Source organism: Ptychodera flava, unplaced genomic scaffold (assembly GCF_041260155.1).
Source record: "Ptychodera flava strain L36383 unplaced genomic scaffold, AS_Pfla_20210202 Scaffold_95__1_contigs__length_380228_pilon, whole genome shotgun sequence".
NCBI lineage: Eukaryota > Metazoa > Hemichordata > Enteropneusta > Ptychoderidae > Ptychodera > Ptychodera flava.
Window position 1 is genome coordinate 41,188 of NW_027248417.1, and position 19,268 is coordinate 60,455.

The following is a 19,268-nucleotide window of genomic DNA, read 5'->3' on the forward strand; positions in this document are numbered from 1 at the left end:
TTGGTAAGGAGACTTGATCTGATCACAAAGTCGGGCATACTTAGATCGCTCTTGAATGAAAATCTGCCGATCAATCTCCAGCTGTGAATTACGCCACTTCATCTCGAGCCGTCGCAATTTCTTTCTTGATTCTTTGAGTTCCTCACTGTACCATGGTGCTCTTACCTTGTTGGTTATACGTCTGTCAGTTATTGGAGCAACGTAATTGAGAACTTCTGTGACAGCCTCACGGAAAAAATAAGAAAGATTTTCAATATCAGCATCCTGTGGGCGATTCGACAATTTTAATGAAAGTTTGTTATGTAGATCGGCACCGTCCATCTTGTCATAGCTGCGACGCGAGATCTTTAGCATCGTATTTGCTGGGCGCTGTACTTTCAGCTTGAAGTGGACGAGACTATGGTCAGAGATGAGCGAGTTATCAGTTCTGACAGAATGTAGATGCTGGTCAGTTGTTCGAGTCACGAGAAGATCAAGAGTGTGTCCTTTAACGTGAGTAGAAGTGTGAACATGCTGTTGTAAGCCCATACAGTCCAGCAAATCATGCAGTTTGACTGCGTCTGGTGAACAGGTGTCATCAACATGGAAGTTAAAGTCACCTGCGATTAAGAGGTGTCCGGGCGATGGTACTTCGCTTTCAAGAAGAGATGTGAATTCCGCAATAAACTGATTTGTGTAGAAGTGTTCTTCGATGAGTGTGGTGGACAATATATTGCATGAATGTTAAGTAGCTGACTCTACGAACGCACAGTATACCCAACGATTCGAAAGACTGGAGTTTGCAACACCATTTTTCGATGACCTAAAGGTTAGAACGTGTTATGACAGCCACGCCGCCGCCCTACGTTTCATGCGATGATGTTGATGGATGTTATACCCGCTGATGGAAGCATAAAATTCGGCAATTATGGGATCATCGTCACATTTTAGCCACGTCTCAGTGTTGATTAAAATGTCCAGGTTATCGTCGATCAATGTAGATACTATAGCGCCGATCTTCCCATTGACAGATCGAGCGTTCCACAACGCAGCATTCAGTTGAAGTTTTTGAACACTCAAAGACAACCTTGGGACTTTTACATAAAAAGGATGTCGTTTTTTGGCAGCTGGGGTTGCTGTTCTGCATGTTGTTATCCTTTGAATGGCTTCGTGCTTGTTTTCTAAAACTGGAGCAGCATGTACGGTGATCGGAATCTGCCGCAACACCCGTGTTGAAGAAAGCATCTATAGCATACCAGTGCGGTTTTACATCATTTTACCTCATGAATGTTTTTACTGTATTGAAGCAAAATCATTTAATAGCTCTGTCTCTAAGATTGTAGCGTGTGGAGTTTCGTCATGAAGGAAGTTTTGCTATCAGAGAAAGCAGAGTCCAATAACATGGACGCGGTGTACAATAACTTTTGGTGTGAGTGGACGCTATTTGAGCTTTGACATCATAACAGGGAAAACAACACAAGATTTCTGACTTTTTTCCAAAATATTTACATCTAAAGATCGTACTCCAGGCAGTTTAGTCCAAAACATATGAATTTGTGTGAAATACCCCTGCGGCTATACGCTGTACTCGGACATAATCCCAGTATTTTGTTAATAAACCTTGTGCTACCAAAAGTTGTATGTTGTATAGTGTCATTCATTTTAGAGTCTTCGAGAAAATCACTTGTCCAAAAATTACTCGCCTTTACAAAGAACTTAGAATATCTCAATTTTACGATTAAGAATCACTTAACACCCAGATAAGTAATCCTCTCGGTAGACCATCACGTCTTAACACTTGTATTATTATCATTATCATTACAATGTACTTAAAGAGGGCAATCTGATTACTGTACAGTTATTATAATTTCAATCAGCGCCCTCCTGAGTAATGAAGCAAAAATATACACCAACAAATCGTCAAATAAACAAAAAAATATATGAAATGGGTAAAAAGACACTGTCGACCACCCAAACATACTGAGCCTTAAACGTTCACATATATATTATTAATTTACAATCAGCATTGTACTGAAATAATACATAATAATACGAATAAATAATATATCAAACGATAAAATTCCATTATTAAGTATCTTTTGTTAGCCGGCTTGGGCTACAGCACACAGTACTGTAAATTTCCCATAATTCATTGCGATTTGTATCCTCAGATATTCCCCAGAGAAGTCTACCAGGTCTCCCATGTGTAGACAAATTCATAGACTAGTTGTAAAAATTCTGAAAACGTACTTTTAAGAACACCATTCTTCTCAATTCGAATTTTAAATGATTTGGAAAATTATGCAAGATTGAGAGAGGAGATAGTATTTTTGTAAAATTTTCCACTGATTGTGTCTTCAGCCATACAGAATAATGTGATGGAAAGTAGGGAGACCAGTTGCACCTGTTTTTTGAAACAAAATGATATTGATTTTTTCCAATGGAAATGACAAAAGAAATTTGCATTCTAAGTTTTCTCAGAGAATGACCCCTTCAGTTCCTCATAACTTTCTGCCATTTGTAGTACCTACAGAACATGACTTCCATGGGTGTTTAATGGTTATTTTGAAACTTTTGCTGAAATTTCGAAACGTACTTTTACTGGATATTATTTAACAATCATTCTGATGCTGAACATTAGTGCTTACATGCAGAACTGAAAAAGTTTTTAGAAAAGTAACCTTCATGGATACAAATCAAAGAGAATTGTGGGTAATTTATTGTACTGTGCAGCACCTTGAGTTAAGTACGCATGCTCTGTTTCACTGAGACCTGACGAGAACATGACAGACAATTCTATGCTCAGTGAAATAGAATTTTTTGGTCGTTGGAGGCGCTCCACGCATGCATGCATGCGTGCATGTATGTATGTATGTATGTATGTATGTATGTATGTATGTATGTATGTATGTATGTATGTTGTATGTATGTATGTATGTATGTATGTATGTATGTATGTATGTGTGTATGTATGTATGTATGTCTATCGGTCAATCTATCTATCTATCTATCTATCTATCTATCTATCTATCTATCTATCTATCTATCTATCTGTAGGGTGTTTTTATCGTGATTAGGCGGAAAGACTTTGTACTTTTACTCTGCGGACAATAAGGAAAAAGACAACAATCGGAAATACAGTCGTAAAATATGTTGCTTTCGATCGTTTGGCCCTCCAGATACCGTATATCCTATATCTGTGTTTCAAGCCGGGGTCTCAAGTGCAAACGTATCATTTTCTGCCGAGTCGTACATCCGGGTCACGCACCAGGCGAAGTCGCGTACTGCGACTGTCTGAAGCAAATAAACTAACGCTTCTGCTGAAATCATGAACACAATCTAACCTCGCTTATGAAAACATTTGAAGGCTTCACAAACCCTAGTAATTTCGTGTTTAGGCTTTTAGGAAAGAATCATCTTTTTTCTACACACTCGTTCTTTATTCGCTCTTCAATTTGTTCATCAGTTGGTTGCGTGGTAAATGAAAATTTATCGCGTCGACGTTGTCCATGGTAGGAATTTTACAAAAAGTGTAAATAACACAGTTTGTTTTTACGCTATAAAATCTCTGCGAAAACAATTCAGTGTAATCAGCTGCAGAACAGCCGTTTTAAAAAGGCCCCATAATGACAGATAGGTAGAGTACCTAGGTGAGAGAAGCTGGAACGGCATTGATTGCAGCTCTGCGTGGCGTGGCAGGGCTGTGTTACCGGCGTTGTACGTCCTCCCACCGGAGGTGTGGTGGGAGGCCGTATAACGCCAGTAACACACAGCCCTGCCACGCACAGCTACATTGATTTAGGATCATTTGCAGACAGATTAAGTGTCTATAAATTTCGTTGTCAGTCACGAAATGCAATTGACCTTTTAACCTTCATCCAGCCAATCGCATTTGTCATGAGGTTCTTTCATAGGTTAAAATCTTTGATGGTATCGGTAACTTCTGAATGACGAAGATTTTTGAAAATCTGGTCGTTTTGAGATATTTTCGTTCCGTGTATGTACGTGTGTACATCGGAGTGTTTGTAATATGATATTAAACTGGTCCAATTATCATTTTCATTCAAGGTAATACATTACCAGGTCCATGGGACATTTGAGATTTACAAATTTAAGTAGGACCATCCTGAACCACTGATAGTTAGTGGTGGTACCAGGTGTCCGGAATGGGTAAGCGTACCCTGCTAGCATGCTACACCCGTCAGGATTGGTCCCAAAATTGTCTAATATTGTATGAAGTGATACAGTATATGAATCACTGTTATAAGTCAAAGCCGGGAATGCTGTCGCTAATCATTTGAGTGACCGAGGTGTCATATTTGGCCACAATGTCATTTAATCGACCGTAGGACTTTTTGAAAGTCCTCACGAGTCTTTTGGATGTATATCCCTGTCTCACTAGTTTTGATACTAATAAGCTGTGTCTCATTTGAAAATCCGCGTAGGAATCACAAGCCCTACAATATCTGAGAAGTTGAGACACGTACACACCATAAGCAGGTGCAGATGGAATATTACTTGATAAGTGGGGATAATTTATGATTTCAAAATCAAAATCATCCCTTTTGTCATACAGCTTGGTGTGTAGCCCATTACTGGGCATTAGTACCCACTTGCAGGAACAGATCAAGATATGAAGCTTAGTTCCTACTCTCAGTTGTTTCTTTGATTTCCAATTCATCAGGGTAAATATGATGTAAGTAATTTGATATGTCTGGATTGTCTAGACTAATCAGATCATCAATATAGCTGTGCGTGTTGTTAAAACGCCTTGCAAGTTTTTTAGACCCTGCTTTGTAGAGAGATTGTAGGAACTCTGCTTCATATGAATAGAGAAATAAGTCAGCAAGAAGTGGTGCACAATTTGTACCCATTGGTATGCCGATAGATTGTTGAAAGGTCATACCACCAAACTTAACAAATATGTTGTCGATTAAGAAATTAAGCATGTTAATAATTTCTTCATCTGTGTATTTGTGCTGGGCATCCATGTTGTTACTAAAATAACCTGACCCATGTTTGATGATAATGTATTGGTACCTTCTACTGCCATTTTTATGCAGGAAAGTTTGCTTTTTTCTTTTTCATCCACAAATCAAATACTTGCAGAATGACCACTTGATTGCTCAATACAATTTCGAGGGCAACGCCAGAGACATATCCGGCAACCATCACCATGGAAACGCAATCGGTGGTGTAACATACATATCTGGCGAAGTATCCGGACAAGCTGCAAGTTTCAATGGCAACCAGAAAATTAATGTCGATAGTTTACATAATTTCAACTGGGGATCAAGCTTTTCCGTCAGTCTTTGGTTTAAGAGAACAGGTGAATGGTCCAACTATCAAGGCATCGTTTCCAATGGTTACCACTCAACCGGAAGTTGGGAAATACGCATGGGCAGAGAAATGTCTGGTCAGATGTTGGGTGGTGGTGTTAATACTGCTAACAATCCTCAAACGTGCAATTATGTTAATTTTCTGGCTCAACAGAATAGCTGGCATCACGTCGTCATGACATACATGGTGAAACTCTAAAATATTACCTTGACAACAAGAAACAAGCTGGTGACCAACCTGTTGTCATGGAGATATGTTAATCAAGGATACACCTCTTAATATTGGTCAGGCAGGTGTTGGCAAGTCTAATGAATATTTTTATGGATTGGTTGACGAGGTTATCATCTTCAAAAAAGTACCATCGCCCGATGACGTCAGAGTGATCTTTGATGCGCAGAATCCAAACGAATGTTCTGATCAGTCCTTGATTGCTTATTTTCCTTTCGATGATTCCCACAACGATGAAAGTTGCTACGGATGATCAGGAGCGGCCGTTGGTGGCGTAACCATCAGTGGTGCTGATGGCATCTCTGGTAATTCTGCCTTCTTCGCTGGTAATGGCAAGGTTGATGTGGCTTTGCTGGGTGGCTATCGATGGGGTAGTCAGTTTACAGTCAGCGTCTGGTTTAAACGCACTGGTGGATGGGAAAAAATGTAAAAAATATCAGTGTTCAATGTCATTTTCAAACAGTTGTGTCGTTGTGTAAACCAGTTTTGTTCTTATGTCATTCCCTTATCTTTATTAGTGAGGTATCGTTGACGATTTGTGAGATTAACATCTTTCTTGATATGAGATATATCATTCTTTTTTTCTAAAATCTCGTTGTTGAAGTTTGCGTGTGAAAAAATTGACCTTTTCAATGAAGTCCGTGTTGTTGCATGTGCGAGCATATCGGAAAAGTTCGCCTTTAATGAAGCCTTTGAAAGTGCCGCTCGGGTGACACGAATTTCTCAATAAGTATTTGAACATGTCGGTTGGTTTTGTGTTGTTCTCTCTCGATTGTATAAAGCCCCCACTCAATTATCAGATTTATCTAATATAAATATTATTTCCTTGATAAAATATTCAATGGAAAACAAAAGAATGACAAACTGTTAATGGGCTGTTGACACATTTGCTAATGCGAGAACCAGGGATTGAGAAGCGAGGTATGAGACTTTGTCGATAGAATAATCTGTCGTATTCACAATTGCTATCCATCTTCCTTTATCGAAGGGCTTTACAGTGATTTGTTTGTTTTTGGACAGATTGTTCAGAGCAGTTTTCTAAGCTCTAGTCATATTGACTTTGATATGGATTCTGAAAGGAATTTCCGCTATCTCAATTTTAGTTGCTTCGAGATAGTTCTCCAGTTTGTGATTATCCGTCGTTCGTGGTGTCCACGTGGATTTATCTTTGAACGGATGTCTGTTAGATTGTTTGTTTCTCATAACTCATTATGTAACGCAATCTCATGGTGCGAATAAATTTGTTCATGTCACGAACAAGAGTTTTTCTGTAAGGGCATTTTGGAGTAGGAATAAATTTCAAGCCTTTGCCTAATGCTTTTATTTCAACATTTGTTAAAGTTTGATTTGAAAGGTTTTTAATGAATCTGAAATTTTTTCTCAGTACTTTGCTTTGTTTGACCTTTCGTTTATTTTACGGGCAATGCGTCGTTTTTTACGATTCTGGCTTCTCGCTTTTTTTGATTGAGAAGCCGTATTTCGTTTGTTGAATTTTCTGTTTGCTTTTTTATGTTTATGTGTGTGCTGTGGCGGACACATGACATGGTTGAGTTTAACGGTAGTTCTCTTTTTGGAGGATGTGATGGCCTTGAAAAAGACCGGGTGGTTTTGTTAGAAAAGAATCTTTATTTCCTCTTGACTTTGGAACTAGTTTTGCTTGCTTTTTTGCAACTTCCGTGAATTTTGTGAAAAGCTCCTTTGCCTTCAAGCTTGCAAGTTCTACACTCTGAGTCTCGTGTTAGGTCAAAGGTTACATCGGTGAACATCATAACGACGCTACGTGGCAGTATTAAAAAGCGACCATCTTATATCCTCAATTGTGTCAGCTCCACACGCATCTGTATATATTTGGCCGCCATTTATACAAAACCACTATGTTCGGCATTTGTACGGAGTTTCATTGCGTTTGAGATAATATGGCGTCTCCTCTTGTACCGTCTTTTTCTGGCAAGTTTTTGTTTTTCCTGTTTCTGTGTTTGGTGACACAGTATTGTGTAAATTTGTATTTTGCATTTATGTTACGGTAGTTCTTGTTTGGAGAATTTGATGGCCTTGAAAAAACAATATACATAAGAACACAAGCTATAAAAAGCAGCAATGTGCGAAAACTGGGAACACATAGACAAGGACGAAACACTAAGCCTGAATGAAATATTTCCACAACAACCGATCATCGCATACAAAAGAAATCCAAACATTAGCGATACACTGATACAGGCCAAAGTCCACGGCATTTTTGTATTAGGAACAAGTCAATGAACGAACGAACACATGACGATCCAAACATAAATATTCTGGCTTCATTGCAAGAAGAACAGAAGATCAACAATATCGACGTGATCATGACATAAAACAAAAAAGATATACATATATCTTAGGCGCCTGAGGAAGAGACCGCTCTGGTTTCGAAACGTGGGGATAAAAAAAGAGGCAAGGTTGTCAAAGACACATCTGACTACGCCCACGTCTCGCCATGGCTTATTTTAAAATTAACGATTCGTTTGTTAATTTTCACACTAACAGCCAAAACATTTCAGACACTAAACACACCAAAACACATACAAGACGTGATGAGTGATGTGTGAAGCCACTTTCCATTTATTACACGACAAACTACTAAAAATTTAAGTATTAGAGCCTTGGTATAATATTGCTAGGTAAATTTGGGATACGAAATCATACCTGAGAAAGACATTCAGATGGGCAATATACATATTGTGAGTACACAGCCCTATCATTCCCCATGGGGATTCAAATTTCACCATGCTCATTCGTCAAGAATGTTTAACTTCGTTTTCAGCTATTGTGTCCAGACTGCAACGATAGTTGATAAAGTAAAATCTTTATTGAAATCGTATCCCCTTATGGGATCATGATATATAAATTACAATAAAGGTTAAACAACCAATCTTACTATAGATCAAAAGGACCACAGAGAGAGAGAGAGTAAGAGAGAGAGTAGTATACATGTGACAATTCCTAATATTCCCGATAGCCCACCACAAACAGGCATTACAACTGCATTACTGACAATTAAAAATTAACAGCACTGTCAGACTGGTAGGTCTTGTGTATAATCTAAATGCGCATGCGTTTGGTAGTGAGCACCACCGTCGCCGCCGCTGCAAGCAGTGCAGAGTTGCCGCCAGCGGCATTTGGTACAATGTAAATGCGCATGCGCCTACCAATTAGCAGAACTGTCGCCGCCGCTGCAAGCAGTGCCCAGAGTTGTCGCCAGCGGATTTTGGTACAACTTAGTGCGCATGCGTTTACTAATGAACAAACCACTGTTGTCACTGTTGTCACTGTTGTTGGTTGTAGGCGCCGCTTGAATTGACTGGAGTTGTCGCCAGCGGCATCGAGTACAGGCGCTTCCAAATGAACAGCGCTGCCGGGCCAGTGAGCCGGCTGTAGTTGTAGGTGTCGGCTTTTAAGTTGTAGGTGTCGGGTGTTAACTTGTAGGTGTCGGGTGATATTCTACAGTTGTCGGCTCTGGAGTTGTCGGTGCCGGTCAAAATTTTGTTGTTGTCGCCAGTTGAACAGCCAGATTTGTGTAACAGTTGTCGCCGCTGTATTCCTATGTAATTTTGCATTGGTTCGACTGTTGTCGCCGGGGGTCCCGAACGGCTTTCCATAGAAACGCATACCACAGCGGCCATCGCCGTGTATCGCACCACGGGCATTTGGTTCGTCGCTTCGCGAAACCCCTGTGATACTACGAGTAATTTCATCGGAGGGGGTGGGGGCAGGGGCTTCGTGAAGCGATGAGCCAAGTGCCTGTGTATCGAGCCACCCACACGATACACGTGCACCACAGCGACACTTACTGGGCAATGAGGCCACGCATCGTTGGAGTGACACCGGATGGGGAATCCCCAGTCTAAAAATAGACCCAACCACATGACTACTAACGGATTTCAGTTACAGTGTATATATCAATACGCCTGTCTGAATGATGAAATAGTACTGTTATTGTTTACATATTTAAGGTGTTGGCAAACATTTTACGATATCATTTTTAGTGTGACAGATATCAATAACTAACGTCTTAAAAGCACACCGCAACGTCCAAGAGCGTCATATTCCGTGACACACATTGCAAGGGGGTATGTGGGACTGCTGTGCGCATGCAGAAATAAACTCGGAGGAGCTCCGCGTCGTCTATCATACTTGTTGTTTGTTGTTCACGCGTCGGTCGCCATTTTAGTCTTGGACTCCGTCTGCAGACTGTATGTGTAGAGGCTCATGTGTAGCGCTGTTAACATGCAGAGTTGAGTTAACGATTAATTGCTTTCTGGTCTGTTTTCAACGGCATCGTCGATGGTATCAGGCCTTTCTAAAATGAACCGCCGACAGGACAGTTTAGATAACAACACAATCGGAGCGCTTCACTTCTGTGCATTTCCTTCCAGCTATCTGTTAGCCAACCAGCTGTCTCTTCGACTGGACGCCGAGGAACCGCTGGGACGAGATTATCATACATTTCTCGAGGAATTCGGTCTGGATCCGATATGCATTAATTTTCTCGTGAGCGGTGTGGCCGTCCGACCTATGAAGCCCTTGTCAAGATTCTACGTGAAACTTCTCTGAAAGAAATCGCTGATGTTTTGGAAAGAATCGAGCGAGATGACTGTGTCCGTGTCATTCGCAAAGCCATACTGGACCAGGTGAAACGGAAACGAGAGGAACACCATCAGGATAATGGCATTGCCAGAGACGATATGAGTAAGTGTGATATTATTTCTATTTTTTTGACGACGACATATTTTAGCACAGACCGTGGTCTTCGATATGCACGCTATACAACATGTTATACATATACGGTAAACGACCGGATTTCAAGTTCGCAATGCCTCAAAGTATCCAGAATTGTATGAGGACTGCTTTCATACAATCATGCTCCTTCTAGCATATCCATGGTTTAGTATAAAAAATTCCCCGCACAAGGATATTCTCCGCTGTTAAGGAGATTGTTTGTTTTGATGAGTACTCGTGCGGTTGTTTTGGAATGATGCAATACCAGCCTCCAGGTGACGGTCGCAACAAAAGCGCAAAGTGGATAGTACCGTGGAATCCACCGTGGATGTTAAATCCATGATATGACTATAGGAGACGACAATGCTTCTTAATTGTTTGCTTAAAATTATAGAGCTATACCGTCGACGACCAGCCGTGCTTCCTTGGTATATACATGGATGTAACATCCATGGTATATACGATATTGACTCGTGTTTACCTGACCATACCCGATCTACCTGACCAAACTTGCAAGTGATCTGTGTAACTTAGGTTTGAGGCCGATGAATATATTTCTCTGACAGTCTATCCATGGAGGTAGAAGGAGAGACTACCTCCATGGTCTATCTAGGGACGAGTTCGGTCGTGGCAGGGAGCATCCGGTCGACAACAAGATTACTGTAGTTTGCCATGTCAATAATCTGTGTCAATTATGTATTCAGTAGTATTTGTACTCGTATAATAGTCAACAATACAGTCAATGGACCATTCGGAAAGCGTCAGACTGGAGAGATTCTTGGTCCCTCCATCCCAAATTTGGATGGTCAAAATTAGTGGTCTGAATTTTTACTGGAATGAAAAGAAAACTTTATAGCTGTGATTCATCTCGGCATGATGTCATGAGACACGTGATTTGTCATGAGAACGATTTGTGCCATTGCGGCCGGCTGGCCGGAACAACTCTTGACGATGGCTATAATGGTATGCAAATTGAAGCTTTCCAGTGAATTGAAGTTTTTCCTAAAAAATAATCACGCCATGGCCAGATGTCATAGTATCAAAATGAAAGAAACTCGTCCATTTGTGTCGTTTTGCATTCCATGGGGATACCTGTTCAAGCCATTCCACACCACACAGTGATAATATGTGGTGTCAGGTGTGCATAACACATTGTAAATCTGTTGAAATACATTTCATACAGTGTTTCATCCAGGATGGCATCAACAGGGGGGATTTTCCCCTTTACCAAATTTTTTTTTTTGGGGGGGGATTTTACCAGTTAATGTTTGACTTTTATCTCTGACTGGCACCATTTCATGGGGGCTGATCCCCCTTGACAAATTACTAGTGGGTGCAAATATGTCAACGGGAATCCCCCATCCCCTGTCAAGATGAACCACTGTTTATATATGTGTCTTGAAAAGATTAAATTTTCATAGATGTGTCGTTACCTCAGAAGAAAAGTTAAGATGGAGCTTTTTTATGTTTTTCCTCTATTTTTGTTCTGAGAGTGAAATGGCTTTTTTCTACCACAAAGTCATGATAAAATGCTTCTTGTTCAATTTGGTGACAGTCTGTATGTTTGCATGTGTTATTGTTGTTGTACTGGTACTGCTGCACTTTAGTCCAGACTTAGAATTCATTGATCGACAATGACACTGTATACTGGTACTGTACCAGAACATTATGCATTGTGTTGGCTACAGACTGGCGTTTTTTAACAAACTCTACTGAGACAAAAAAGAACTATATATATATATATATATATATATATATATATATATATATATATATATATATATATATATTTGACGTAAGAACCGTTTTAAAAATCAACTCAGATATTCTTCTGGTGTGAAAATTTTTTAGTTTATTGAAACATAAATTAATGATATAATGGCATTGTCCCCATTTAAATTACATAGATTACATGTGTTTTTCATTGACTTTCCTATGCCCAATTAAAATGCAATGTCCTGGCTTGTTTTTGATATATGCCAAATAATCATTATTTAACTGAAAATCATCCACTGCCACTTTCAACTTGACAACTTTTGCTGTCGTAAAACTAATCAAATTACATGCTTGAGTTTGACACACAAATTCAGGTTTTTACAAAGTAAAGCTAGACAATCCATAAACCACTGAAAGTGATTCAAATGTATTTATAGCATGCAATTTAATGATGAATATAATCTTTTTACAAAGTTCATCTTTTATGGAAATCAAGCGAATGATCTTTATTTGAAAAAAAAATTGGTATAAAAATTGTGTAGGAGAGAGAGGCATGTGATAAAAACATTGTAGCTCTGACAAAGGACAACCTAAGTGTGTCTTCAAGGTAGGAGACCTGACATCAGGCAGTTGGTCACCTGCTGTTGGACACATACCGGTATAGTCCCTTGTTTTGGCTAGAAAGAATATATAATGTAATTTGTCAGTGACATAGATTTGAAAATGGAATTGTAGATGTCGACCAGAGTTTACCCTGGGACAATGTTGATGAATACAAATTACAATGATAATGAACTTCTGTCTCTACTTTGTATCTATAAAGTAGAATACCCTACTTTGTGCTTTTGTCCTACATAACATTCCTTTCATCTTTTTCATAATTCTGTAGACGCCGATATCCAAACCATACTGTCTTGGGACAGTACAAAGTTACTCAGACCTCAGGTACCAAGGCCAGTATTTGCCATCGGTGAGTAACAACCTCATGTCATACAGATTATGAACATTATAAATTCACTAATATTTAAGGTAGTTTGCATCTCAAAAATGAAAGACTTTGACTTTTGCACAATGCAAACTCTCAACCATTCTCTTTCAAAGTCAAAAGAAAAACTGAAATTTGGGGCTCACCATGCGAATTTTAGTACTTGAGAAACAAATTACCCATTATTTGCCAATAATAATTGAAAAAAAAAGATGGCTGCCATCCCTTTGTTATGTCAGTGAGGAAAATTAAGCTGGTGAAAACTTCACCCACTCTATTAGCTTCAAAATAAACCCCCACAAGTGCTGTTCCAAAGGAATATTGTAAAAAGTTTTAGAGTCCAAATATCTGCCCCTGAGGTGCATTCTACCTTAACCCTTTGATTCCAAGTCATGTCATGTTGTAAAATATATCCCCCCGGTCAATTTTGTTCAGATTTTGCCAAAATTTTGCAAAAAAATTGTAGCCAATGAAAAATGATATCCCTTTGGTCCAAAATTATAAAAGAAAATACAGAAAAAATTCATAAAAATTGGTAAAGTGTTGCACTAGAATTTTTGAGGAAAAAATTACAGCTCTCAAAGGTTTAGTGGTTTACAATTCTGTAAGCAGTGAACCAGTACAGAATGTGTATCAGTGATTTTGGAATATATGGTATATACTGGATATAGTATAGGACCCTTTCTATTGGCCCCTTATATGTATGTATTGATAAACCCAAAAATTTGAAAAAAATTATTTGAAAATTAAAAACATGATGATTAATTGAAGAGCTATTACAATGCTGCTTCGTTAGGCCCAATGGACAAAGTCCGGGAGAACTTATAGCTTTGGATATGTCCATGTGTCCGTTCATCCATGTGTACATTCACGTAAGTATCTCAGAGATGCCTGGAGTGATTTCTTTCAAACTTGGTACATGGATTACGTCCTATGTCATACATATCGAGATTGATTTGTTTTTTGATACGATCAAATACCGGTATGACCATAATTTCTGTCAATGATTTCCAAATTCCAAGTTGGGAGTATGTCATTGACAATGACTTGTTTTTTTAACAATTAGGAAGACAATCAGAGATAGCAAGTTGGAGGATCATCTGTCAGCATCTCAAGGTCATCCAAGAAGAATTGCAGCAATTCTTGGTCCTTCATATTGTCCGTAAACCTACAGATCCCGGCATCAAGTCAACGCTGCTGGCCCTGACCACTACATTGGCTAGACTGATTCTCTTGTTTCTCTTTGCCAATGATTTGATCCTGTCAATCAATGTTGTGTTTCCGCTGTGGAGTTCTGTGCATGAACTGTCGATCATAGAACACCTGACGGTTTTGATGCTGGTTCTCAGTGACTTGGTGCTGGAGCCGATGATTTGTGCCTTGCGAGATATCGTCACGGAAAAGCACGTACGCCAGGTGATCCTTGAAAAAATGGAGAAGGAAAAGAAGAAACTGAAGAGGAAAGCGAATAAACAGAAACAAAACGGACAAGAGACAAGCGTTCGAGTGAGTAATGATTAAAATATCTGCAGTTGTTGAATTTGTTAATCTCAACTTTGAATACACCATTGTAGAACAAAACCATGTGATCAAATGCGTATATTTCCATATGCATGTATACCGGTACACATGGGTTTGTTTGTACCCCATCACGTAAACATAATATCTGAGGTGGTACTGAAACTGCAGAGCACTGCATTTTTGTGTTGTTCAGTAGTCAACCATTTTCCCTGAAGAGAAGTTTAATCCTCCCTGCATTGCAGTCTTATCGCGGCATTGTACATGTAGGGCAGTTAATTCTCATTGCCTTGTAGTCTACCGGATATTTATCACTGTACCAGGTATTGTACAGATGTAATTCTGTCCCTGCGTTGTAGTCTGTTAGTCTCCCTTAGTCCAATTATCCTAGCTGTGTAGTATAGAAACCTCTCCATTGTGGTCTAATTGTCCTTGCATACATGTTGTAGTAGTCCAGTTGTCACTGCATAGTAGTCCTATAGCAGTAGTGTCTGCATTGCCCCTGCATTGTAGTCCATTAACCTTAGTTGTCCAATTATTCTTGCTTTGTATACTTACAATAATCTCGACACTCTGGTCTAATTGTCCATGCAAGTTATCCAGTTGTCACTGCATATTATTAGTCAGATAGTGGTAGCCTTTGCATTGTAGACTAATTGCCCTTGCATTGTAGTCTAGTAGTCCCTGTATGGTAGTCCCAGTGTCCCTACATGATAGTCCAATTGTTCATACATTGAAGCCTATTAGTGGAATAGTGGTAAAATGCAAATATGTACCAGACATACAAACATGCAGCCTTTTAGTTGACATTGAAATGACAAATTATCAAACGCAGTCAAACTTAATTGCAGAAGGTACATTGTATCTGCAAGTTTTTTCAAGTATGCAGCATCTTTTTTCATATGGTACTTTCCATGAAATTTATTGTAGTAAGTTGAATTGTAATCTTCGAAAAAACAATAGACCAACATTATCTTAAGGTGGTTGGAAAGGCTATTTTTGCACCAATTCTTTTCTCAGAGTTAATGTCAAGTTTCAAGTGTTAGAATCAAGATATTTAGTTCAAATTTTCAGGATAACTCCCTTAGTTAATATTTTCTCCAAAGAATATAAAAATTGTATATTTGCAGCCATGATTTTGAAATATGACACCAGTAAATATTAAAATTTAATTTTTCATATTTTTTTTACATATTTGAATTTAATAATAATTGGATAGTATTAATATTACCAAATTAGTTATAAATATGTTGACACTATTTTTGTAAGATTTGTACGGCAGGATTTGTAAATAAAATTTGTTTTTATGATTTTACATGGGTTTACATATCAAAAAATTATTAAAAATTCTTTCAAATTTCAAAATGTGATTTTTCAAAAAGTACTTCAAATGCAGGAAAATTGTGCCGTACAAATCTTATCTGTAACCTTGTTAATAGCTGTAAAAATTCCATGTCCATATCTCATTTCAAAGTTGGATTAAATTGGTATACAATTATGTATAGGAAAAACTGTTATTCTGTCAAAAATGTTGAAAACAAGCCATATTTGCACCCCTCTTTTGAAGTCATAGAGCATTTTTTTTGGTTAATCTCACTTTTGACACCTCTTTGACACTCAAAGAATCTAAAAATGCATTTACAATAGCAGTCACTCACTCTGAATGCCAGCACCGCCTTGTCAAACTTTCCTGAAAAACAGCAAATAATGACTTTCCCTTTTCAAACATTTTATTAAAAGCTAGGGGACCTCTACCATAGTTAATACACTAAGGACTCCCCAACTTCTTCTTATTTGGTCAGTTTTCAGAAGTTTTAACAGGCTATAACTCTGCAATGCCTTTGTGCCCAAATGTCTAGTTTTTTTTATTCCACAGAGAATGTTGACTACTTTTATATTTAATAGTTTTGTTGAAATTTATAACTGATGCTCTAGCCTTTCCAACCACCTTAACCCTTTCACCCCATCTCCCTGTATACAGGTCCAACTTTACCATAGAAAACAAAAGGGTTGGACAAAACAATGGTGGTGATAGGGTTAAAGGGACAAAGTTGGCCATTTTTCATGAATTTTATTTTTCAGACAAACTACCGATACATGAAACCAGCGCAAAATGAATTAATGGTCATTACCATTAATTCATTTTCGTGATGGTTTCATGTATCGTGTCTAAAACGGAGGTCAAATATATGCATTGTCCCTATTTATTCAGTATCTTTCAACGTGTCAAACAATATAAGTAGTATCTTGTATCAAACAAAATTCATGAAAAATGACTTTGTTCCTTTAATAATGAGAGTGTATCAAAACGTGGTGATAAGAAAGTTAAAAACTGCTTTTAATTCTCTTATTTTATTTATTTCCAAAGCCCCTTTCTGTTTTTTCCTTCCTAGATGAGACAATTTATTGAAAACCGATGCCAAGAAGAACTTGAAGAATTACAAAGAAAGGAAAAAAACAGATGAAGAGCAACAGATCAACATATTTTTTCATCTTTCCAATTCAATTCGTAATTTTAGTTGTTGGCATTTATTTACAATATTTTGATGTCATTGAGCTCTGCCACAATGATAGGCTGTATAATTGTTGTCTGGTTCTTCTGTTTTTAGACATGTTTGTCAGAATAGTTCTGATTATAATACATTATATCACCTTGAATTCAACTGATCGGTTCAATGTTCATAGTGACCATCTCGATAAAAAATGCAAAAAATTTGAAGAGTATCTTAAAGAACTGTACCAAGAAGAGCAAAATGAAAAGATGACACCGAAAAAAACTCTGAAAGGTCAAAAATCAGGTAAACGGAGGCTGGGTCTTCCTGATAAAGGAAACAGAACCTTTGAAGACAAGGGAATACAAGTTGACACACAGAACGCGCCATTCTCTTCATGGACTTGCACTAACTCAACAACAATTGGCAGAACAAGGTCTGCACCTCTAACAAACAAATCTTGTCGTCCAGCAAGTTGCCAATAAGAAATCTGAGATGGAACAAGGCTGCATTGTTCAAGGAGGCATTATACCCACTCTAGACTGGGGAACACTTTTGCAGATTTGATAAAACATACCACCCTGATTTCTCTGATTTAACATCAGATCAGTAGAGGCATCAAGAGACCAGTCAAGAAAAATAATTGGTGGAAATGTTGCCATGCCTATATTCAATTTTAAGCCTCTTGGTGCCAAAGTCCATTTCGGTCGCCTTTGTAAAATATACCGTCTCAATTTTTTGTCAGGTTTATGCCGAAATTTGGATAAAAACCTGCAGCCTATGTGATGTCCATTTGGTCCAAAATTGTCAACAAAATGACAGAAAAATTAATAGAAATTGGTGGAATGTTGCCGTAAAATTTTGGCGGGAAAAATTACAGCATTCAATGGATGAAACAGATTAATTGATTAACATTATTTTCTTGGACATCCAAATACTTACATATCATTCATACATAATTACTTACAATTGTACAGGTTTGCCAGTGCAACAGAAAAACCAATGTCTGTCCACTGATCAGTTGTAACAAGTAGGTACAAACTCTTGTTTGTCAACATGTAATGGGGTAAGCAATATTTGTACAGTGAATATTTTAAATGTGATCATCTTTTGTCCAAATCATCACTTTCATCAAATCATATATTTTGTAAATTACAGACACTGTAAAATTGTGGTAAAGTTGTACCTCTAGAAAGGCAAATGGGTTGAAAGGGTAAAAGGGAGGGAGGGAGGTCTCGTCTGTGGCTGTGCAGCTTTCTTGTTGAGAAACGTTGCCTCTTCCAAGAAATTGCTGATGAATGTAGAGCAAATGTGAAGTGAATTCAGCATTTTATGCGTGTTCAGAGTTCACCAGTTTTGTAGCTTTCCAAATAAACTTTGGTTGTGTTTGGTGTTCAACTCCTTCCAACCAACTCAATGAGGCCAAAGTAATTAAATTCTTTGTTTTGCGTCCCCACCCGCTCAGGTTTTTAAGGTTTTCATGAAAAACACACACTTGTCACAGTGTATTTGAATAGGAAATTTTAGGACATAACCGCTTAGCTTTTCTGAACTAAAATTTTGTTAAAATATTTTATTTGCTGCAATCAAATACATTGTGTTAATTTTCTTGTGTGTGTTTTTCAGCCGCTTTAGACGCTTACCTTTTCTATTTAGAGTGGACGCAAAACAAATAATTTAATTACTTTGGCCTGATTTTGTTACACATGACATCATAGAATTTTGCCCTGGCATTTTTATCCTTGGAAGCAATATAATTACCCTGCATAGCCAGCACATCTCAATATATATATCTGGTACACCTGAAATCAATCTGATTAAAATCAGATGTAGAGTAACGGCGACGTCTTTGCCTCGCGGTATTCTCTTGCTTGTAGTGAGAGGCGACAGCAAGAGAATACCGCATAAGCAAAGACGTCGCCGTTACTCTACATCTGATTGTAATCAGATTGATCTGAAATGTCCTGCAAATATATAACACTGCTTTGGCCGTGTTAATCAGTTTCTGTACAGCCATTATTTTCTAATTTTGGATACTCACGAGTGATATTTGGATGTGTTGTGCATAACAACAGACCCATTGTATGGGCCCCATATGCGTAGCCGCAGACTAGATAAGATGACCCCCCTCCCTGAAATGCACAACCAATGCAGATTCAACTATTGTTCAATACTACTGCTGCTCTACTTATTCTATATTTTTTTAGTGTCAAACCTATGCAAACTTTTGTACTTTCTCTTTCATTATTTATGAC

At 38.3% G+C, this 19,268-nt stretch overlaps 1 protein-coding gene across 1 annotated transcript; it reads left to right on the plus strand.

The window, feature by feature from the left end:
• Positions 1 to 9,570: 9,570 nt before the first annotated feature.
• On the plus strand, positions 9,571 to 17,632 carry LOC139129160 (uncharacterized). Its single transcript, XM_070694806.1, has 5 exons — positions 9,571 to 9,817; positions 9,960 to 10,272; positions 12,908 to 12,988; positions 14,070 to 14,509; positions 16,915 to 17,632. Exons 2-5 carry the CDS (start codon positions 10,269 to 10,271, stop codon positions 16,984 to 16,986), a joined length of 597 nt encoding a protein of 198 aa, XP_070550907.1. The 5' UTR covers positions 9,571 to 9,817; positions 9,960 to 10,268; the 3' UTR covers positions 16,987 to 17,632.
• The last annotated feature ends 1,636 nt before the right edge of the window (positions 17,633 to 19,268 follow it).